The 24,304-nt window shown below is 40.0% G+C and overlaps 1 protein-coding gene across 2 annotated transcripts in view; it reads left to right on the top strand.

Moving 5' to 3' along the window:
* The window catches only part of LOC124711696 (UDP-glycosyltransferase UGT5-like), a 76,987-nt gene that overhangs the window by 30,989 nt on the left and 21,694 nt on the right, over positions 1–24,304 (top strand). For both annotated transcript variants that reach the window (XM_047241897.1, XM_047241896.1), the window contains exons 3-4: positions 10,771–11,351; positions 18,854–19,076. In XM_047241897.1, coding sequence (XP_047097853.1) covers positions 10,771–11,351; positions 18,854–19,076 — 804 coding nt within the window. The remainder of the gene's footprint in view (positions 1–10,770; positions 11,352–18,853; positions 19,077–24,304) is intronic.

Genomic DNA, 24,304 nt, shown 5'->3' with positions numbered 1-24,304 from the left:
GTACGATTTTCTGTTTAAATTTTTAGTTATCGACAGTGTTGGGTCGGGAAAATTGTGTTTATTGCACCAGTTCATATAATGTAAATTTAAGGGTTGAAGAAGTCACACAATCGGTGTTGGGCTTGGATAAAAAATAATGAATGTTGGAGTAAAATCTGTGAAGCTACAAATATGGGACACTTGCACGGTGCGGGTATTTTTAGCTGGGGGAAAGGAATAGACTGTCCAAGGGACATTGTGGAACCAAAATTGAGGTTGTAACGGGTCAGGATGAGTTGGATCTTCTCCACCTACGAGAATTTGGTGGTAGTAGCAAGTTTTTTTGAGCAGGAAGTATTTGCAGAAGCGAAACGTATAGAGCTCGAGGGGAGCGGAATTTTAATCAATGGAACTAAGTGTAAGATAATAGAACCAACCTTCCATCTGCCAGCATCAATTTCAGGAGTCATGTAATTGAATGTTACGCAGCCACAGCTGTACTGGTTTTATGAGAAAATTTCAAGATAAATTAGATTCAGAAAATACATCAAGTGAACAAGACTTGTCTGAAGAAATACGTAATGGAATTTAAAGATAAAGTTAGATGGAAAATAATTTTAAAATATAAGGAACTATCTGAATCTTTTATACAAAAAATAGTTAAACCTTATGAAATACTGATGGAAAACTCTAAAAAATATGAATGTCGTATATCCTTAAGTAATGAAAATCATCAATTTATAAAAACAATGTAGTGGCACTACCTTTTGGGATGGGAAAAGTCTGTTTGGGTGCAATATTTTGGAGTGCACAGGCTACAGCTAGGCACGGGCCTGTTGACCATAAGTTACACTACCTGTGGTTGCAAAGTAGAATGGAGGCCACAAAGCCATAGACCTGGTGAAAAGAGCGGTCTGCATGGCGCAAGTTACAGGCAGAAGGGGCCCACTGCCCTACCTAGGTATTATGAGTACGTGACTCAGAGCATTGTGTTAGCAAAACGGAGGCCCATAGCCGAATATAAATAGGTGTGGGTTTCTATCGAGGTTCATTCAAGTGTGGCAGCTCTCCTAGACGGCTGGTCACGTCACACTACCAGCTACACACAGCAGCAGATGGGGCGTTAGTGTTCCAGCCCACGGCAGGTCGCTGGTTCGACCGTCTGAGGCCAATGTGGGGTCAATAGCCAGCCAGCCAGTGGCAGGCCTCTCTTCAGCTCACTACCGCAGGCAGTCGTCTTGGCTCCCAACGCATGCCAGAGGCATCCTGGGGCAAGGGCCACAGATTCGGATGCAGGTGCTTGCGGTCGCCGTGATCTCAGACACACCAGAGAGAAGGACGCAGCTGGCCGCCTGTGGCTCACACCAAGCGGCGCTGAGTCAGTAGGGATTCCGAACGCTGAGTTGGCTGCCGGCACTCTGATGATGACACAGCTCCGCTGGCATACAAGGACGACACGCAGCAGCACATTGCACTGGGTCGCTGGGGCGGTGTCCTCAGCATTGCAGGACCCTGTGACACAGCCAATGGTAAACAGGGCACTGTAGTGGAAACAAATCAATCATTTGAAAAGCTCAGACAAGTTTTAATATGGTGCTTTCTACCTCTCCCCACTACATTTGGTCATTGTGATACACTTGGTGGCAGAAGTTGCCACTACAACAAGCTGCAATCATATTTTTCATAAAGAATGTATCGATGAATGGTTAAAAAGACAAAATAAGTGCCCAATGAGTAGAAGTGTTGTTAAAAGATATAATGAAAAGTATATTAGAAATCAAATTCATCATGCTTTAATAATAGTTGATGAAGCTTATGCTGATAATGATGAAGATGCTTGGGTGTAAGTAAATCTTGCAACATTTTAACTGTATATAAAGGCATTTGTGCTTTTTTGAGTGCGAAAACAGTAGTTTTGGTAGTGCCAGCTGTATGCCTACAGCCATATGATAAGAATAAAGCAATTAAATATGATTGTGGTTACTTAGATACCCAGACACAGTCTAAGGACTGCTTTGGTAGATGCCAGGATGAAACAATGATTACTGAAGTGAGTGATGATTTATTAAGAGAATCGACATTTCACCTAACACACAATTTTGAGATAACTGGTGAGTTAAGTGAAGAAACTTTAAATTTTATGAACAGACCAAGATGCAGTGAAAAAAATTTATTTGGTTTTATTCGGTAGTTACATAAAATGTATTAATATTCAGTTTTCTTGTAATGTTAATCATCCTGATATTTTATTTACAAGTAAAAGATGAGTACATTCACACAAAATATCTGGTCGTCAATGTCCAAGGACTCTAAATGGAAAAGGCAATGTGTTAGGTCATGTATTTTTTCCAAATAAGAATAATGATCATGTAGAGATACATATGGATAAAGGTCAGATTTGGTACATGGAAATTGATGAAAGTACACAAAAATATGAAACAAATTTATTTGCAGTTTTAGTACACAAAATTGGACACTCATTAGGTTTATATCATTCAAATGTTTATGAATCAATAATGTATCCATTATATAATACTTGAAATTTAGAGTTATTTCAAGATGTTATTGATTGTATTCAAAGTTTATATGGTTGTACCAACAGTTAATTTAAAGGAATCTGTAAAAGCACTATATGAAACTAATAAATTTTGTCGCTTATTAATTATGAATGGAGTTTCATATATTTTTTATCAGAAGTGTGTATGGATAGGTGATGATATGGTGCAAATGGCTCTGAGCACTATGGGACTCAACATCTTAGGTCATAAGTCCCCTAGAACTTAGAACTACTTAAACCTAATTAACCTAAGGACATCACACACACCCATGCCCGAGGCAGGATTCGAACCTGCGACCGTAGCAGTCCCACGGTTCCGCACTGCAGCTCCAGAACCGCTAGACCACCGTGGCCGGCAGGTGATGATATGAATTCACAGTTAATAACTAATTGGTTAAAATTTTTACCTCAAGATTTACAAAAAGAAGATGGATTGTTTTAAAGACCAAGTGGTGAAGACGTATTATTTGTCCTTAATATGATATACATGACATTTTTACAAATATTACAATTAATTCTGGGATATTCAAAGTCAATATCCAATACAGGATTACGTTAAAACTTTATATTAAATGCTATAATCAACACTTATACAGGCAGAATATTTTTATTCTTTAATGAACATTTCTAGGTGGAATTAGATGAATGTAATTTTACATTTAAATCACGATGAGCTATACCTTTACAATTTCTAGGGTTGCCTACCAGAATTAATTCTGAACTCAGATACATTAATGGACTGTTGTATTTTTTTCAAGGATGATACGTTGTTATAGCTGATTTATCTTTATTTGGTATTAAATGTCCAACATTATTGCATAATGTAATAAATGTATTAAAAGGTACAACAGAAAAATCAGAGAATTTTTCTGTATAAAAGGAGCAGGTTCAATGACAAGCAGAGCAGTATTGGGATGTCAAATCCAAATTTTGTAAATATTGTACTATTGAGAAATCAATTGATAATTTTACTTCATAGAAATATACAAAAGATGATATAGAACGATGTGTAGACAATGAGTAAATGAACAGCCTGTAAAATTACAACAGTATTCGAAGGATGTTTATGTGGAAAAAACAAGTCTACAAATTATTATAAATACCATTTTCCACAAATTATAATTGAAGATTGTTCAAAAACGTTACTGTCAGTGGAAAATGAAGGAAAACAGGTAACTGATACAGCATCAAAGAAATATAAGGCATGTCAAGAGTTGAAAAATTTCGATTGGTTCAATGCAAATCCGACACATTAAGATAAACACAAAATAAATGTAAAAAATGTGTTTTAGAATATGAAAAAAATAAGAAAAGTCAGTCATTTCGTACTTAATTTTAAATGTATATTAAATAAGAATTCCTTTTGATCAATTTTTGAAAATTTAATTTTTAAAAATATAACGAATTTTATTTTCTACAAATAGAGAGGCCAAATGGAGCAATTCACAGTTGCTCAACTTCAGGATTATTGTAAAAGAGATAATTTAAGAGGATGTAGTGAAGTAAATAAAACTGATCTAATACAATTATTAAAAGACATTAAGTCACAAATCTATACATGCTGAGAGAAAGCCTATGGAAACAATTACCTTATTGTAAAATTAAAAATGATGATGTTTTCGAAACTAAAGAAGACAAAGCACTGAAATATATATTCCCATTTTCTTCTTACATGTTTGCAGAACAAATAACTGGAAATAATAAAGAAATATTATCTCCTTTTTTAGTAATTTATGTGAGAAACCAAGAGAGAGAAGAACAGTTAGAGATTATCTACTTGATTCTGCATTTGAAAACAGTTTACATACTATAAATTTGGAAAAATAATATAAACTCATTTGAAGCTAATCATTTCTTAACTGCAGTAAAACCGAACATTATGAAAATTGTAAAAAAATAATCTAAGAATACCTTGTGAACTGAAGATAACTTTAAGACTTTTGTGAGTCCCATATGCAGACAAACAGAAATATTATGGAATTTCCGTTCCAAACAGAAAACTATAGGATCACAAATGAAAGAGAGATTGGTAAACAAAATACTTTATCCAGAATGGGTGATTTTCAAGCACATGTGTCAGGATGGACATTAAATAGAACCATTGGTTTAGAACTAGGAATTAAGAGATATATTCCAGTGAGATGATAATCTTAAATCGAATTCCCAGATATTATAAAAGATAAAAAGCTTGTATTAATGTGAAAAGTAATGATCAAAAATGTTTTCTGTGGACTATAAATCTGCATTATAGCCTGTAGATAAAAATTTAGATAGAGTCAAGAAACATAAAATGTTGATCTTGATCAGAAAACTGAAAGCTTTGAGTGGTCTGCAGCAGTTTACTGTATTCAAAAATTGAAAAGAAATTTAATGCATCTGTCAATGGGTATTCATTTGATGAAAAATATGAAGTTTATCCATTAAAAATAACGAAAAGTAAGAAAGAGAAACTTGTAACTCTCCTTTATTTCAAGAAAGGGAATAATTCACACTATTGTTATCTAGCCTTATTTCATGTCAAATTCATTTGTGATACGTGTTTAAAAGTAGAATCCCTAGAGAAAGGCTCACATGTAAGTTTTAAAAATTATTAACGTATACAGGAAGTTCCAGTTGTTATTTATATTGATTTTGAATGTTTACTATTGAAGATTGACAACTGTCAACCGAATCACACACTGAAGGTGTGCTCTCCCCTTCAAAGTAATCCAGAAAGGTCATATACATTGAAATATCAAAAACATGAAGCAAAGTGAATTCTGTTATGATATAAAATATGTTAATGAACTCTATAAAGATCAAATTGTCATAAACGATTTATTGAAAATATAAAAAAAAAGATGTTGAAGAAATTGAAGGACTTATTCTGAAGCTGAAGAAATGAAACCAGTAACTCATGAAAGACAATCAAGATATCCAAGTTTGAAAAAATTTACATTGTGTAACTGTCATTATTCATAAAAAAATTGAAAGCTTAGTTATCATGATCATTTAACTGGAAAATACATAAATTCATCATGTAATGAATAAAATTTAAAGTTAAAAGATTCGAATTTTGTACCAATGTATTTACATAATTTTTCAGGATATGATTCACATATGTTTGTGAGAGAACTTGGTTATGACAGGAAAGAAACATATTTCATTCTGAACAATGAAGACAGATATATTGGTTTTGGTAAGAAATAGTAAGTTTAAGAATGAGATTTATTGACTTTTTTAATTTCGTGGTTTCTTCATTTGAGAAACTTTCATCAAATTTGAAAAGACATCAAAGGAAAAACATTACAAAATTTTTCCCAGAAGAGTTATTTTATTTAGTGATGAGAAATGGTACATATTGTGGGCTTTCAAATTACAAAATGAAATGATGTGGTGGTGGCCCTCATCTATGTATCCTCTGACTGAGAGCTGAAATAATAGATGTTTTGGCTGGTTTCGTTGTCTAGGGGATGGGGTATGTAGTTGCCACAGCAAGTCAAATACTGCTGAGCCTACAGTATACAATAGGAATAGACACATGAATCAAATGGTCGAAGGTTCTTATCACTATTCAATTGCGAATTTTTAATGCAACATAGTACTTTATAAATGAATGATTGCAATTAAATAAAATCTGCAGGTACTATCTTAACGACTTTAAATGCTGAGTACTATAGCAGAAGTATCTTGCAGAACGCCGCTTATTGCTGCAAAACACTTATTGGTGTCGATGGTCCAGCAATTAAATAAAATATAAGTTGAAGAACAGGGAAGCAATAGATTCCTACTGCTCGCAATTAGTTATGAACAACAACATAGCTCACGAGATATTCACTTCTAAATGCATAGTATGTCTTCACTGCAGAAGCCACAGAAATGACACAAGAGCACAAGTCAGCACTCCAAAATATTTCTATCTCCCACGATCACATGCAAACTCCTCAACTCCCCAAGTCTTTCCTGCGACTGCGCGTCCATGACGCCATACTGTTCAGAACTCCCCATGTCCTGTGAGACTGTCCCTCACGCTGTGCTGTTCAGAACTGCCTCGTATCCTCTCTGGAAATGATGCTCCTCCCCAACCGTCATATGTCTCTCCACATGTCCCACATGTCCCTCTTGGAAACGATCGCTGTGATTGGCTAGAGCAGTCTTGCCCTGTCTCCAAGCCAATGCACACTCACAAACATAATGAAACACATTCGAAATACTGGATTTACGTTTAAATAGCATGAAATTAAATAAACATTCCTGTGACTGGAGCATAAACACGCTCTAACACACATTATTAAATACATGAACATTTTAAATAAACAAATATCAAAGGAATAGCAACAATAGGTAGGCCAGTAGCATAATGTCTCTTTGCTTTCTAAAAACAGTAAATATTTAACCAATTTCTTCATGAATAGTATAAATCAGATATAACAAAGACATAGACAAATAGATATATTTACAAGCAAGCTGCTATCGTGTTTTCGTGTAACTGTGGAGTACTTACAGCGTGAAGTGATAGATAGTAATCAGCCACTTTGACCTCTAACAACTTGTGTACTATTCAAGTTACGTGCCTGTAAAGTATGCCAATTTAGGTTTACACTAATAGCTTTCTAAAGACATGTCGATCGACAAAATCGGATGAACCCCTTAGATTTTGGAAATTCTTTGCTGGGTATTACTTGTATAATTTATCATCAGATACTAAACTATAAACAAATAAAGACATTGAAAATCTGATTACACCATCAGAATCGTCGTGCAAATAATGGTAATGTACATGTTTCTTTTTGAGATATCATGTTTCATCTGGCTACTGTTAATTTCTATACAAACTGTGAAATGTCTGCTATTATGGTTTCACAAAGTCCATCATCTTTGGCAAACCCGGCATACAAATCTCCTTCATCAACACAAAGTATCTTCCACAAGAAAGTGTTAACATGGAATTCCCAGCCACGTGGTCTGGACCACGTGCTGGGACTACCCCTCTTGCTCTGGCTAACGTACGGCACTACACACATTCGCTGATGAGCCCAGGCTTCCCGAGCGACGTGCACCCACGCCAACTCCGAACTTAGGATATTTTCAAGGTGTCACACTCGCCTGTTACCTCACAATATCCATACAATTAACATCGAGTGTGGTGGCGCATTGGTTAGAACACTGAACTCGTATTCAGGAAGACAGCGGTTCATTCCTGCATCCAGCCTTCCTGAATTAGGTTTTCCACTCCAGGCAAATGCCAGGATACTTCCTTTGAAAGGGTAAGGCCGACTTCCTTCCCCATCCTTCACTAAGCAGATGAGATCGATGACCTCACTGTTTTGTCTCTTCCCCCAAGCAACCCAACACCACTCACATGATTACATGGGTTATTAGAAAAAAATTGAAGAGACATCATTACCAGGAACAGAAGAATTATATCATAAACTGAATGATTGTGAAATAAGTGATGAAGATTATAAACATGCAAAAATAGTTTGGAAAAATTTACTATTAAGAATCTAGGTGAATGTCATGATCTATATCTTAAAACTGATGTATTGTTACTGGCTGATGTATTAGAACATTTTAGGAAAACTTGTATAAAAGCATATAACTTTGATCCATCTTGGTATTTTGCTGCGCCAGGATAATCTTGGCACCAGGGATTCAATGCTGATAATGTCTAAACAACCACTTGAATCATTATATGATTATGATATGATTTTAATGCTTGAAAAGGGAATAAGAGGAGGAATATCACAGTGTTGTAAAAGATATTCTAAAGCAAACGATAAATATGTGAAGGATTTTGAATTAAAAATATATCAAATTATCTAGATATTTAGATGCAAATAAATTATATGGTTATCCTATGAGATAGTATTTACCTTTTGGGGAACGTGAATGGGATAATCCAGATTCTTTTGATAGTAAAAGCTAAATGAAATTTCACATACTGATAAAATGATATTTTTGAAGCAGATTTAGAATATCCAAAATAACTCCATGATTTACCTAAAGATTTACCGCTCACTCCTGAAAATAAAATTGTAGCTGGAACTAAAGAAATCGAATTGTTGACTACTTAAGAAACCAAAATTAATTATGTAGGTCACCATAGAAACTTTAAACAATATCTGTCTCTATGAATGAAATTAAGAAAAATACATAGGGTTTTAAAATTTAAGCAACTGGATTTGTTGAGGAAGTACATAGATTTAAATACAGGAATGAGAACTAGAGCCAAAAATGATTCTGAAAAAGAGCTTATAAACTATGAATAATACATTCTTTGGCTAAACAATGGAAAGTATTAAAAATAGTGTGTACATAAAATTAGTTTCAGGTGGAGAAAAATGTGATAAATTATTAGCAAAGCCAAACTTTAAAGCAAGAACTATAGTTAATGAAAATCTTGCTGCTATTTATATGAATAGGACAAAATTCACATTTAATAAACACATCTATTTCAGTAGTAATATACTTGATTTATCTAAAGAACTGATGTATGATTTTGAACATAGACTAATGAAACCGAAATATGTAAAAAATATTGAATTGTGTTATCAAGATACAGACATATGAATAGTTTACAAACTGAATATTTTTATGAAGGTATGAAATCGATGATTGATATATTTGACACTAGTGATTGTCCTGAAAATAATATTTATGGTATTCCACAAATTAACAAGAAAGTTGAATGAAAAATGAAAGATGAATGCAATGGAAAAATAATGGAAGAAATTTATTGTTTAATAGCAAAAATGTATGCTTATAAAGTTGTTTATAAAATAGATATAAAATCTAAAGGAGTTAAGGAATATATTGTCAAAAATAGAATCAGCTTATAAGATCATAAAGATTGTTGGTTTAACAATAGAGAAGAGTTCAGGAGAATTAATATGATTCAAAGTGAAAAGCACCAAATACACACAGTTAAAATAAACACGTAATCATGGAGCCCTCATGATGGCAAAAGATATGTTTTGGAAAATAAAATAGACACATTACCATATCTAAATTACGAAGCCACTGCTAGAGCAGTCTGTGGACTGTGTCCAGTCTGAGACTTAAGTCATTGTAAAAATATGTAATAATAATTTATCTATACAAATAGAGACTAATCAAGAAACTCCACAGCATAAGTGTCTCGAAAGAGATAAAAAAGTAACTGAGTTAGAGATAAATGTTGTATATAATGTTACTGGATGTGAATATTTGCCGGCCGGAGTGGCCGAGCGGTTCTAGGCGCTACAGTCTGGAACCGCGCGACCGCTATGGTCGCAGGTTCGAATCCTGCCTTGGGCATGAATGTGTGTGATGTCCTTAGGTTAGTTAGGTTTAAGTAGTTCTAAGTTCTAGGGGACTGATGACCTCAGAAGTTAAGTCCCATAGTGCTCAGAGCCATTTGAACCATTTTTTTGTGAATATTTATGTACTAGATATGGAGAAAATATTTCTATTGAGCTTAATAATGAAATGAGTTTAAGATTATTTTACCAGATACACATTCTGAATTAATTACTGTTTGTGATTTTCAATTAATTGAAAATGAACAGATGAAACTGAAATATAAAGGAATGAAGAAAAATAAAAATTGAAATAATGATGGAATTATACTGAATTCACAAAGTGAAAATTTTGGACTTTTTGATAGTGAAGCTATTTACTTTTTTGCATTCACAATAATTCATTTTATTTATTTTGTTAGGTTCACATTTACAAAACAATATTAAATTTTATTTTCTTACATTCACCTATTGTATGAGAAAAATAATTATTCAGAAAATTCGTGAATGTGGTACAAAGAAATATTCATTATTATTAATTTTTCTAAGTAATTTAAATGAAATTAAGTGAGTTAGACCTGAAAAGTGGATTATAGTAGATATAAAGTGTAGGTTCTAGGTAAGTTTTCGTTTTCTAGTGAAGAAGCGAGTGAAGCGAGTGAGTGAGCTAGAAAATGGAGACTGCACTAGAACCTACACTCCTTATCTACTTATAATTAAACAATGACAGCGAAAGCGTTAGAGCATAACTTGCATTATTTGATAAAGAAGAACCTTCATTCTGTCTTTCAGGAGTGGCAGTGGAACATATGCAACACATTCAGTGGCAAGCATACAGAAGAAAACAAAGTTTGAATTTGTCAACTTCTGAAATAAAATTTTTAGAAAATGAGTGTCAGTCTTTGCTGAACATCCCTCATGTTTTCTAGAGTGAATCAGATTTTCCTGGCTTGACTGATGGTTTCTATTTTGCAGGTGACTTCAACGCCTTCGAAATACTACCGTCAGGTTTCCTCGGAACACTGAAGATATTTTTTGACTCTGGAGATGCAATGTGTCACTCGCTTCTGGGGGACGAAAACGTACAAAATCTGTACAGATCTGGAAAGAAGTTCGACGTCGTCGTGCTGGAGCCCTTCTTCACCGAGTGCCTGCTGGTGCTCGCGCACAAGTTCAGGGCGCCCGTGGTCGTGTTGTCCACCTTCGCAGGGACTGACTGGATGGCCGACATGGTGGGCAACCCCACCCCGTATGCCTACGTTCCCAACATTTTCCTGGAACTCACAACACACATGAATTTCCTTGAACGGGTACAGAACACCTTGGCTGGTGTAATTCCAAGTATTGTTCGGCAGTTATACTATCTACCAAGGCTTGACGCCATTGCACAAATGTACCTGAACGACACGGAATTGCCCAAGTTGTCAGAGATCGAAAAGCAAGTATCTCTTTCATTAATTAATTACCACTTCACGCATGGATGTCCAAGACCACTGGTGCCAAACATGGTGGAAGTTGGAGGTCTGCACATAAAATCGCCGAAGGCTCTTCCTGAGGTAAGTTATCATGAACGACCCATACCACTTAGCTGCAATCGGAAGTAGTTGTCTAAACAGAGTACTTGCCTAGTGTCAACACTATAGAATATAGACAGTTTAAACCAGTTATTTCTGTTTTCTTAACCCAGCATTTAGTGCTCTTTCCCCAACCGGTTCTGCTCTTTTCAAGACTCCTTTATTCCTTTAGTTCATATTTTCGTCTCATTCTACAATCACTTTGCTTTAGGTGCTTGCAACCCCCACAGAGACTGCGCTGTACGTGGCCTCAATTTATCACTAGGTGGTGTCGCAGTGCAGACGGAATATAACACCAGAGAAACGATTCTGAACGAGTGAACGAAGACAAGTAAGTGTGTTCAAAAAGGATACCAACGTTTGCCACCACTCGTAACACCTCAGAAATTCTGGAGAAGATACTTGTGACACATTCAGAAAGTTTTAAAACAGCCATCGAAAATGAGTCACAAGGAAAGCGCTGACAATAAACACCAAAATCCAAAGCGACTCTGTAAACCAGGTGTCAGCCATTTTAACCAGCTCCGCACCTTGCACAGGATTTTGGTTCCAGTCCAAGTACAGGACACAGTCGCACAATGTTTGTTGTAGACGTTTAGGGCTCAGTTTTTCTTCGAACTCAAGTTTTTCATGACACCGTTAGAATTGGTTGATCCCTTAAGAACCAGAGACGCTTGAGAAAATTATTTAAACAATAGCATGTTGTGCACACCATGGCGAATTTGTCCCCACATCAGCTCAGTAATATTGTCAGCTACAAAGCAAGCACAACTGAATGGTTTTCTTGATGCGCTGCCCATTGCAGTGCTTTGGATGGAATACATCGACTGCTATGCGGCACATCCGCTAGTAAACGAATCCAGCACCATTTTTTTTACCATACTGCTAGAAGCAGAAAAGATATTCCGACCTCTTTGAATCAACACTGGGCGACGAATATGTCCCGACAGTGAAAAGAAACACCACCGAAGAAAGTCGTCTAAGCCATTCTTTAAATGTCTGGAAGCTTTGCAACGAAGGTATTGGAAACCTTTGGTCTATTATTAGCCCTGCTTCTTGACAACCAATACCGAAGGCCAAATTACACGACTGGCCACTAAAATTGCTACACCACGAAGATGACGTGCTACAGACGCGAAATTTAACCGACAGGAATAAGATGCTGTGATATGCAAATGATTAGCTTTCCAGAGCATTCACACAAGGTTGGCGCCGGTGGCGACACCTACAACATGCTGACATGAGGAAAGTTTCCCACCGATTTCTCATACACAAACAGCAGTTGACCGACGTTGCCTGGTGAAATGTTGTTGTGATGCCTCGTGTAAGGAGGAGAAATGCGTGCCATCACGTTTCCGACTTTGATAAAGGTCGGATTGTAGCCTATCGCGATTGCGGTTATCGTATCGCGACATTGCTGCTCCCGTTGGTGGAGATCCAATGACTGTTAGCAGAATATGGAATCGGTGGGTTTAGGAGGGTAATACGGAACGCCATGCTGTGTCCCAACGGCCTCGTATCACTGGCAGTCGAGATGGCAGCCGCATGGCTGTAACGGATCGTGCAGCCACGTCTCGATCCCTGAGTCAACAGATGGGGACGTTTGCAAGACAACAACCATCTGCACGAACAGTTCGACGACGTTTGCAGCAGCATGGACTATCAGCTCGGAGACCATGGCTGTGGTTACCCTTGGCGCTGCATCACAGACAGGAGTGCCTGCGATGGTATACTCGACGACGAACCTGGGTGCACGAATGGCAAAACGTTATTTTTTTTTCGGATGAATCCAGGTTCTGTTTACAGCATCATGATGGTCGCACCCGTGTCTGGCGACATCGCGGTAAACGCACATCGGAAGCGCGTATTCGTCATCGCCATACTGGCGTATCACCCGGCGTGATGGTATGGGGTGCTATTGGTTACACGTCTCGGTCACCTCTTGTTCGCATTGACGGCACTTTGAACAGTGGACGTTACATTTCAGATGTGTTATGACCCGTGGCTCTAGCCTTCATTCGATCCCTGCGAAACCCTACATTTCGGCAGGATAATGCACGACCGCATGTTACAGGTCCTGTACGGGCCTTTCTGGATACAGAAAATGTTCGACTGCTGCCCTGGCCAGCACATTCTCCAGATCTCTCACCAACTGAAAACGTCTGGTCAATGGTGGCCGAGCAACTGACTCGTCACAATACGCGAGTCACTACTCTTGATGAACTGTGGTATCGTGTTGAAGCTGCATGGGCAGCTGTACCTGTACACGCCATCCAATCTCTGTTTGACTCAATGCCCAGGCGTTATCAAGGCCGTTATTGCGGCCAGAGGTGGTTGTTCTGGGTACTGATTTCTCACGATCTATGCACCCAAACTGCGTGAAAATATAATCACATGTCAGTTATAGTATAATATATTTGTCCAAGGAATACCTGTTTATCATCTGCATTTCTTCTTGGTGTAGCAATTTTAATGGCCAGTAGTGTATTTGGTCGTGTAACTTTGTTTTTCGTTTATGAAGTCCCTCACTTTTGTTTATGGCATAGCGGAATAAAACCATTTAAACAATAAGCGCGTGAACGGGTATAATGCTTATCCTGATTACAGTGTGACGACAAAAGTCGTGGAATACCGTGTAGGACCTCCTTTTCCCCGGCATAGTGCAGCAGTTCGACATGGCGTGGACTCAACAAGTCGTTGGAAGTCCCCTGCAGAAATATTAAACCATGCTGACACTACACTCGTCGATAATTGCGAAGGTGTTGCCAGTTTAGGACTTGGTGCGCGAAGTGACCTTCATGTCCCATAAATGTCAGTCGGGATTCATGTCAGGTGACCTGGGTGGCCAAATTTTTCGTTCGAAGTGTCCAGAATGTTCTTGATATCTATCTGTAACAATTGTGTTCCGGTGAAACGACATAGTTGTTTGGGAAAATGGAGCTCGTGATTGGCTGAAAATGGTATCCAAGTAGTGGAACGTAACCAGGACCGAGTCCATTTAATGTAAACGTAGCCTGTGCCATTGTGGAGCCCCTACCAGCTTCCACACTGCCTTCTTGACAACTTTGCTCCATGAATTCCTGGAGTCTGCGCCGCACTCGAACCCTAACATCGGCTCTTATCAACGGAAATCGAGACTCATCCAGCCAGGCCCCTGTTCCTCGTCGTCTAGGGTTCGGTCATGAGCCCTGCTGTTAGCAAAGGCACTCGCGTCAGGCGTCCGCTGCCGTAGTCCATTAACACCAAATTTCGCCACACTGTGCTAACGGAACTTCGTAGCTCCCACCTTTATTGCTGCGGTTATTTCACGGGGTCCTGCTTGTCTGTTAATACTGACTACGCAAACGCCGCTGCTCTCGGTCGTTAAGTTGAGCGTAGTGAGAGGTAATGCCCGAAATTTGGTATTTTCGGCACACTATTGACACTGTGGATCCCGAAATAGTGAATTCCCTAACGATTTCCGAAAGGGAATGTCCTGAGGGCCTCCCAAATGCTATTCCGCATTCAAAGCCCATTAATTCCCGTCGAGCGGCGATAACCACGTCAAAACCTTTTTCACATGAGTCGCCTCAGTACAAATGACACATCGGCCAATTCACTGCCCTTCTGTACCCTGTGTACGCGACACTACCGCCACCTCTGTATGCGCATATCGCTATTGCATGGTTCATCACCTCAATGTATATTGTCAGACCAGAACGAAACCTACTGTTAAATGCACTTCACAACTCAATACACAGAGCGGATCCTAGGGAACTGGCACCAGTGATAGTGAAATTTGCCAAAAGGGCAGGATATACCCATCCTGAATGGAGCAAGGGAAAATAAGCGCCCTCATACATTGACTCAAATGGAATGTGGTGCAACAAGAAAGCCTTCACTGAAAACTAGTACACCAATTGTATAGTATTGTATTGTATGTTAACCTCTGTCCCCGCCACACCCGCAGTGGTCCACAACCCCACGACGACTACCTCGGTCCACTTCACCCCTCCGCCGCCCCACACCGAACCCAGGGTTATTGTGCGGTTCGGCCCCCGGTGGACCCCCCCAGGGAACGTCTCACACCAGACGAGTGTAACCCCACGTTTGCGTGCTAGAGTAATGGTGGTGTACGCGAACATGGAGAACTTGTTTGTGCAGCAATCGCCGACATAGTTTAATTGAGGCGGAATAAGGCGAACCAGCCGGCATTCGCTGAGTCAGATGGAAAACCGCCTAAAAACCATCCACAGACTGGCCGGTTCACCGGACCTAGACACAAATCCGCCGGGCAGATTCGTGCCGGGGACCAGGCGCTCCTTCCCGCCCGGAAAGCCATGCGTTAGACCGCACGGCCAACCGGGCGGGCAGTACACCTATACTCTATTATCTCCATATCTGCAGGATGCATAGATTATAATTTCAAGTTTATGCGGGTTCATTTTCAGTAAAAAAAAAAGCATTTCCTACAATAGAAGAACTGTGTGACTATGTGGAGGCTACTGACGTTGTTGAGACTTTTCATGCAACACTGTACGCCTGGGAGACGTCCACATGCAGCGTACTTCTATGTCCCTGCACAGGTCCAAACTACCAGTACAGAATTTGTGTGGGCCGCGTTGTGCAGTCAGAACGTTGACGACAGTACTGTTTCACTGTGTTTTTTCCTAATTAACCTTTTCAACGCAGTCGAGGGGAGTAGAACCTCCTTGGTTGTTTGCAGTTGCTGTCGAGGAACAGAGAACAGTGTCTGAGTGGGACTGTTATCTGCCAAACTAGAACATGATGTGATTTCTTTAAATAAGTGTATGTTGCAGCAAAAACAGGATTAAATGGTTCAGTTGGCGAGAAATCGCATCCCACAAATCCTGAAGAAACTTGGAACAACACAAAAATCCAAAATAAGCTCATACATATCGTACTGGAATATGTTTGGGCCCTTTCTTCTCCTTCCGTTTCGAGTTATTACTTTACCATTAACTTGTCAATTTCTTCCAATCTCTTCCCATCTATTCTTAGGTCATCTATATTTGATGGGACGTGTTTCAAGAGTAATTGTAATCGTATGATTGGGGCATTAATCATTGTTTCCACTTTCTCTCAACAATCTGTGTTCAGCTGTACATTTGATGTTACATCTCTTCTAGTGTAATTTGTCTGGGTCATTTGACTGAATACATATCAGATCTGCGCCCACAACAACTCTTCTAGAGTTCTGTTATTCATATTTCATTGATTGAAATGAGTATGAGTGTGTATTACACAATACAATCATATCTTTCTCTTTAGGAAGTACATAAAACCAGTCGGTGGCACTTAAGTGTATGTATAAACTCCTATCCAATAAGTTATTTTCTTAATACAGTTATTAGGTAAGAACTTACAATAACATACCTTACGGTTGTCTTGAAGCACATCGGAATTAACACAAAAGTATGCTTAGATACTTTCTCCCTTTTGACCATTGGTCAGTTAATACAACTGCATATAAATTCTTAGAGCTATGTACCTATACATAATCTTTCTCTGGCTGTATATATACGTACTGTTCCTTGCCCACTGTCACTTTGCCTGGTCGGGATAATATTTTATACCTATGTATCTTCCTACTCTCAATTAATGGAATATTAAATACGTAGGTTAACACACAATTGGTTACAGGTACACTCCTGGAAATGGAAAAAAGAACACATTGACACCGGTGTGTCAGACCCACCATATATGCTCCGGACACTGCGAGAGGGCTGTACAAGCAATGATCACACGCACGGCACAGCGGACACACCAGGAATCGCGGTGTTGGCCGTCGAATGGCGCTAGCTGCGCAGCATTTGTGCACCGCCGCCGTCAGTGTCAGCCAGTTTGCCGTCGCATACGGAGCTCCATCGCAGTCTTTAACACTGGTAGCATGCCGCGACAGCGTGGACGTGAACCGTATGTGCAGTTGACGGACTTTGAGCGAGGGCGTATAGTGGGCATGCGGGAGGCTGGGTGGACGTACCGCCGAATTGCTCAACACGTGGGGCGTGAGGTCTCCACAGTACACCGATGTTGTCGCCAGTTGTCGGCGGAAGGTGCACGTGCCCGTCGACCTGGGACCGGACCGCAGCGACGCACGGATGCACGCCAAGACCGTAGGATCCTACGCAGTGCCGTAGGGGACCGCACCGCCACTTCCCAGCAAATTAGGGACACTGTTGCTCCTGGGGTATCGGCGAGGACCATTCGCAACCGTCTCCATGAAACTGGGCTACGGTCCCGCACACCGTTAGGCCGTCTTCCGCTCACGCCCCAACATCGTGCAGCCCGCCTCCAATGGTGTCGCGACAGGCGTGAATAGAGGGACGAATGGAGACGTGTCGTCTTCAGCGATGAGAGTCGCTTCTGCCTTGGTGCCAATAATGGTCGTATGCGTGTTTGGCGTCGTGCAGGTGAGCGCCACAATCAGGACTGCATACGACCGAGGAACACAGGGCCAACACCCGGCATCATGGTATGGGGAGCGATCTCCTTCACTGGCCGTACACCACTGGTGATCGTCGAGGGGACACTGAATAGTGCACGGTACATCCAAACCGTCATCGAACCCATCGTTCTACCATTCCTAGACCGGCAAGGGAACTTGTTGTTCCAACAGGGCAATGCACGTCCGCATGTATCCCGTGCCACCCAACGTGCTCTAGAAGGTGTAATTCAACTAACCTGGCCAGCAAGATCTCCGGATCTGTCCCCCATTGAGCATGTTTGGGACTGGATGAAGCGTCGTCTCACGCGGTCTGCACGTCCAGCACGAACGCTGGTCCAACTGAGGCGCCAGGTGGAAATGGCATGGCAAGCCGTTCCACAGGACTACATCCAGCATCTCTACGATCGTCTCCATGGGAGAATAGCAGCCTACATTGCTGCGAAAGGTGGATATACACTGTACTAGTGCCGACATTGTGCATGCTCTGTTGCCTGTGTCTATGTGCCTGTGGTTCTGTCAGTGTGATCATGTGATGTATCTGACCCCAGGAATGTGTCAATAAAGTTTCCCCTTCCTGGGACAATGAATTCACGGTGTTCTTATTTCAATTTCCAGGAGTGTATATCTAGTTCCATTACTTTCAATGGTATGTAGGCATCTTCTGGCATTAGAGTTATTGAAAGGTTACACCTGTTAATTCAGCTTGGATTAGCCTTAGATATTATGCAAACTGTACTGTATTCACTATGTGTGGTGCAAGAATTCCTTCCTGTGAGTGGAGTATTGCATTCACTATTTGTTCATATACTATAATTAATTCGCTAAACAACGTTTGTTACTGTAGGAGTTGTTCATTGATCGTCATGAAAGCTGCAATTCCCTTCAGACCCAGGTCTATAGATATCAAAGAGTTTGTGACGAAGTGTTCCAATTTCGATATTTCGTTCGAGAGCAATTGCTGATCTGTGACAATCGCATCCACCGTTTGCGCAACACAGAGGTGACCTGCTGAGAGGACAATCCCCGGACGTTGCAGGACATCCAGCGGTTTCTGGACGGGGCGGACGCCGGCGCCGTGTACTTCAGTATGGGCTCCAACGTGAAGAGCAGAGACTGGCCCGAGGAGAAGCGGCAGGCCTTCCTGAGGGTGTTCTCCAGGCTGGAGCAGCGCGTGCTCTGGAAGTGGGAGGCCGACTCCCTGCCTGGACAGCCCCCGAACGTCAAGACAGGCAAGTGGCTGCCGCAGTCGGACATCCTCGGTGAGTACACCGTCCTGGCAGCAGCGCACTTTGCCATCTGAAGTTACCAGGTAGACGGGAAGGGGCTCCCACTCTGCAGCGGAGCACGTGACGATCTGAAAGTCCCGTGGTGGGCTGGGAGTCCACTGCGGGCAGGAACTACCTTCTAAACTTGTACTCGGTTTGAGTCTGCCAGGAAGTTTCAGTCTAGCGCTCACTCCACTGTAGGGAACTAATTTATTCTAAAAACGATCCCCTGAGTTCTAGTTAAGCCGTTTCTCTGCGGTATAATTTCTTCCAGCAGTGCAACAGCTCCATGCCAGAGAACATGTGTGGGGTCTGGAAAGTAGGAGATGAGATACTGGCAGAACTAATGCTATGGGGGCGGGACAGCGGTCATGCTTGGATAGCTCCCTAAGCAAGAGCACCTCTCCGTGAAAGGCAAAAGTTTCGAATTTGAGTACCAGTTTGGCACACAGTTTTAAACTGCCAGAAAGTTTCACTTAACAAAGCACACATTCGATTGCGCAGTTTCAGTAATGTTTAATGCATCAGCTCTGGCTCAGGTCAGGGACCTTAGTAAAAGTGTGTAAAGCAGTTAAGCAGAAGGGTAGCGCAATATAACAAATTAGGAAATAATTAAGGCATGATAGGAAAACTTACATATACCGAAAGTGCAGGGGAAAAAAAACGTGGATACCATAGGAAATAGTTCGGCTTATGGGTGAAGGGAGAAGGTAATGTTAAGCGATTTCTCTGTAGTGCTTGACAGTTCTGTAATACCTAAACAACTAGCTCCCAGTATCATACCTTTTTATTTTTTCTCGTTATTAATTTGTATGAATGTCTACTTTTCCTCATTAGTAATAAAAAATTTGTACATTGCCGCAGAAAAGGGCAAAGATAGGCTTTTAAAATTATCTTTGTAACAGAAGACCAATGTCTCGACATAACTCAATTTTTTTAACATTTGTTTCAGTCTCTCTTGAGAGTACTCATTTTTTAGATGTCACACGAAAAGGACGTTTAATTTTTAATAATGCACCAACAATGTGTGTAGTAAATGCTAAGTATCTATCAAAATGCAGTATATATGTATATATATAAAATCACCACAGCCGCAACAATATTTTTATTTGATTCACAAGCATGGCTTTTGTCCGCAGTCATGAGAAGAGACAGTAATTTCTTCCAGCCTGCAAGACATCGTTAAATATATATGCCCGAATCATCAAGATTTAGTGGCTGGACTGTATGATTGGCAAACAGAGAATATTAGAGGTAAATTAATGATGTCAGCGTAACCTAATAGCGAAGTTTACTTTTTGTTACTCACTAACTTTGGCGCAGAACCAGACATTCTAAAAATCTACATCAATAGAGTAAGAAAAATTATTCTACATACATTATTCATTTTTGCATCTTCAGAATCTGTATGTTGCACCGTATTTTTCTTACACTGCGAGGAAGACTTTTCATGTCACCCATTTAGTTGCAACAAGAATCCAGGCTTTAATTCCAGTACTGCAAGTAGCAATTATCTCTCATTACGCAAATTTCATGCCGATTCGTACTCTATGTTAGTTGTTGGGCTGCCTGCCAGCACGGTTATTTCATATTCGACGAACAGACCAACACACGGTAGACTATAGCAATATTAAAGTCGCTTCACCTTTTTTGATATTCTGCAAGTATTATTTGATCATGAATTGGCTTTCGGATTCTTAAATCAATGCCAGGCGACAAATTAATGTCCCTACTTTCTCTTTGTGTATTACTGTTGAGAGAACTCACTTACATCGTCGAAAAGAAAACAAAAATTAAACCCAAAATTGCCGTTGCTTTTGCGGACAAAGATATACTGACCCCACCCCGTTCGAAACTACAATCATTTGACGTCACTTACGTATTTACAAATGTTTCCACAGCTGAATGTGCAAACATATTAACATCTCTTTTTGCAGAGACCCAAAATAAATAGTGTAGGATTACATGACAATAATATTTGCTCAAAAACACATAAAACAGAGTTATTTTCTGTTTCAGAACACTTTTTCGGGTCTAACTGCCCAGCTAAGGGCGCCCCTCTTAGTCCTGTACCATCTGAAATTTTAGTGGACGCTTTTGAAAAGGTTTTCTTACAGCAAGAGCTACTGTGTCTCAGAATTAAATTGTATATCTGATATGTGGACAAGGAATGATACCACTACAGAGTTAAATACATCCCTATATTTAAACTCTCAGCGGAATACTGTTTAGTTCACAACTGACCTGTGAGGCCTTTCTAAAAATTTGATGTCGCCTAGTACAGACATTAGCACAAAGAAACAATAATTTGGCATTTACAGCAAAACAACATTTAGCGATACCGCAAATTCTGAAAGCTCCCAGCACCCACAAAGTCACAAACGTGCCTCTTTTCATTCCCTTTCCGTTGTCCGAACGTTCCTTTCACACCGAACTGCAGGGACTCACACTTATCCGTTGTAAATTGCTCTCTAAAATGTTCCACTAAAGAAGAGAAAGTCAAACTTAAATCGTACTTGACGATCATATTGGTTTCAGGAAGGAGAAGGAATTCTGATGTCTCGTTGTCTTTCCTCGCTAGATGACCATGGAAGTCATATTCACCGTAACGTCGCATAATTTCAAACTCAATATGCTGAAAAACCGCGGACTTTATTTTTAAAAATTCTGACGTTGCACTTAGTAGAGGAAGGTATACTAGAGGAAAAAGTCAGGAAACTTTCCTAACGATTCTGAACCCGGAAAAAAACATCGATAATCTAAGCTGGAGTACGATGTAGACAATTCTTACAACACTGGGACAAGAACAGATACAAACGAATAACCTACAAAAGACTTGGATCGCCTACTGGAAGCTGTGTACAACATACTTCTCGCTGAATGGGTCTAACGGTAAATGAAGAAAAGAGGAAGATGATGATGATGAGTTATGGAAAGGAGAACAACCGCTCACTCAGCATTACAGTTGGGAGCTACACATTACTGGAAGGAGTGAAAGAGTCGTCCTGTCTAGAAAATAGGATTACACACATGGCCGAAGCAAGGAGGTTCTCCGAAACAGTCTGGTACGGGGGAAGAGTTTATGAGTAAAAGAGCTCTCTAATGCTGATATGGAAAGAAGTTCTTGATGGATTATGCCTACATCGCAGCACTGTATGGAAGTGAAACATGGAACGCTGGAAGACCGGAGAAGATGCTGACAGCTTTTTATGGATGCCCATCTTATTGCATGGACGAGGGAGCTCAGCTGATGCCATTCTATCACGCGATTAGTTTGGGCGCACATTTCCTCCATTCCCAGGCCCCAACACAGCCAAAAAAATATTTGATTTCTTTGACGCATTTACTGTGGGATCCTTATAACTAATCGTGTAATAGAACAAAGACATACTCAGGATAGAGCTGTAGTGGTACTTTTTCTCATAGATAGTAATAGTGTTTGCAATATGGTTCTGTCGTAAACAGCTACAAATTAAGTGAACATTGTATGAAATTTATAAGTGCTGAAAAGAACTGGAGAGGAAAGAAGTCTCGTTAACTAAACGCCGGAATTTATAAGCAGTCATATTTCGTTCCTTAGACACGCTACATCAGTTGTACGCACTTTTACATTTTCTGCTTCCGTTCAACAATGGTATACTAAGTTTGTAGGTGCACTCTGCGACGTTAGCTAATGGTTTTCTGCTTCTGAAAAGTAGCGTGCTAGCGATACGAGCAAAGCACTTGTGATTTTACCGCTGTTGCTCGTACCTTAGGTAAGTGGGCTACGCACGGCTCTGTTTAAGAAGAATCACTCGATGAAGTCGTAGGGTCGAGCTGCGCACGTCTACTTTCATCTCTATCAGCTAACTCGCTGCAAATTATAAGCTGCGGTCAAACAGTCTATGCACTAGCCGGAATTGCGAACTAATAAAATAATCAGATCTATTAAATAAAAGATAATTGAAAATACCGATTCAGTAGTAAGGTTCCATTTTTTTCAGTGGTTAGACCACGACCGGTTTCGTGCTATTACGTACCCATCATCTGGTGTGATACAAGAGACTGAAGGTAATAGTAATTTTACACCCACTAGTACACATGAGAAAACAAAAAAGAAGTTCCACATAACATTTTAGAAAACAGCGGTCGGACTACGTGCGGTAAAACCTAAGTCAGTGAAAAAGTGACACCAGACATTACTAGGGACGACTGCATTATGCAATGAACAGCAGGGAGCTTACACTACGTGTGCTGTGACCGCGAGCGTACTGCCCCTGTTCGACATATTTCTTTGCCTCTGATAATGTACTCTTAGCGCTGTTCATGCAACTTTTTCGTAATGTTCTTCCTTTTACCCGAATATCATAAGTCCAAATTGTGAACGGCCGGGCTAGATGGTCCCGCATTGTTCTTCTCATCAACACATGGCAGAACTATTGCCCGACAGCTGTTTTCTAAAAGTATTATACGGTGATTCTTTTTTTGTTTTCTCTCGTGTAAAAATTATTATTAGCTTCGATCTCTCGTTTATTTTCAGTATCACACCTGATGTCGGGCATAAAAAAAGAGAAACCTTACAACTGAAGCGGTATTTTCAACCTCTGCTATAACGCTCAGTTATGAATGTTCGTCTTGGAGCATTGTTTAAAAGATAAATGAATAATTCAACAAAAAGGATTATATTCTAACGTCTGTAATTGATGTAAATGAGAGAATTATTTTGAGTAATGGTAATTCATGTAAGTATATCTCAACTGAATGGCAAGTGATCCCACGGTATCCATTTAAAATACAGACAGAAAATAACCTTATCAAATGCACTAGACTTGCGTTGAGAGCAGTGCGAGAATAGTAGCAGAAATAGTCGTCGAAGATACGCGAAAACTAAGTCCATTTCGTGATCACAATGCACGAAATATTGGGCGCCTCAAAATAGTTCAGAGTTCGACATGATGATTTACAAATTAACACACGTGAGATAACAAGTACAAACTCACATTCTGTCTATTACCAATAGTTCCACAATGCAGTTGGAGAAAACGCTGTAGTGGCTGTTCATCTCCCAGAATCAATCACCTATATGATCAAGTCATGCACGTTAGTACAGGCAGGTCTGCTTTCTTCCAGAACCAGACAAAAATGCCTGCAATCGCTTTCTTGAGCGCACCACCGGAAACAAGCTTCTTTCCATTTGACTCCAGAGGCGTTCACCCATTGCCTGCTTCTTCAGTGGCTGAAGG

The sequence above is a fragment of the Schistocerca piceifrons genome, chromosome 8 (assembly GCF_021461385.2).
Source record: "Schistocerca piceifrons isolate TAMUIC-IGC-003096 chromosome 8, iqSchPice1.1, whole genome shotgun sequence".
Taxonomy (NCBI): domain Eukaryota; kingdom Metazoa; phylum Arthropoda; class Insecta; order Orthoptera; family Acrididae; genus Schistocerca; species Schistocerca piceifrons.
This window is presented reverse-complemented; position numbering and strand designations above follow the sequence as displayed.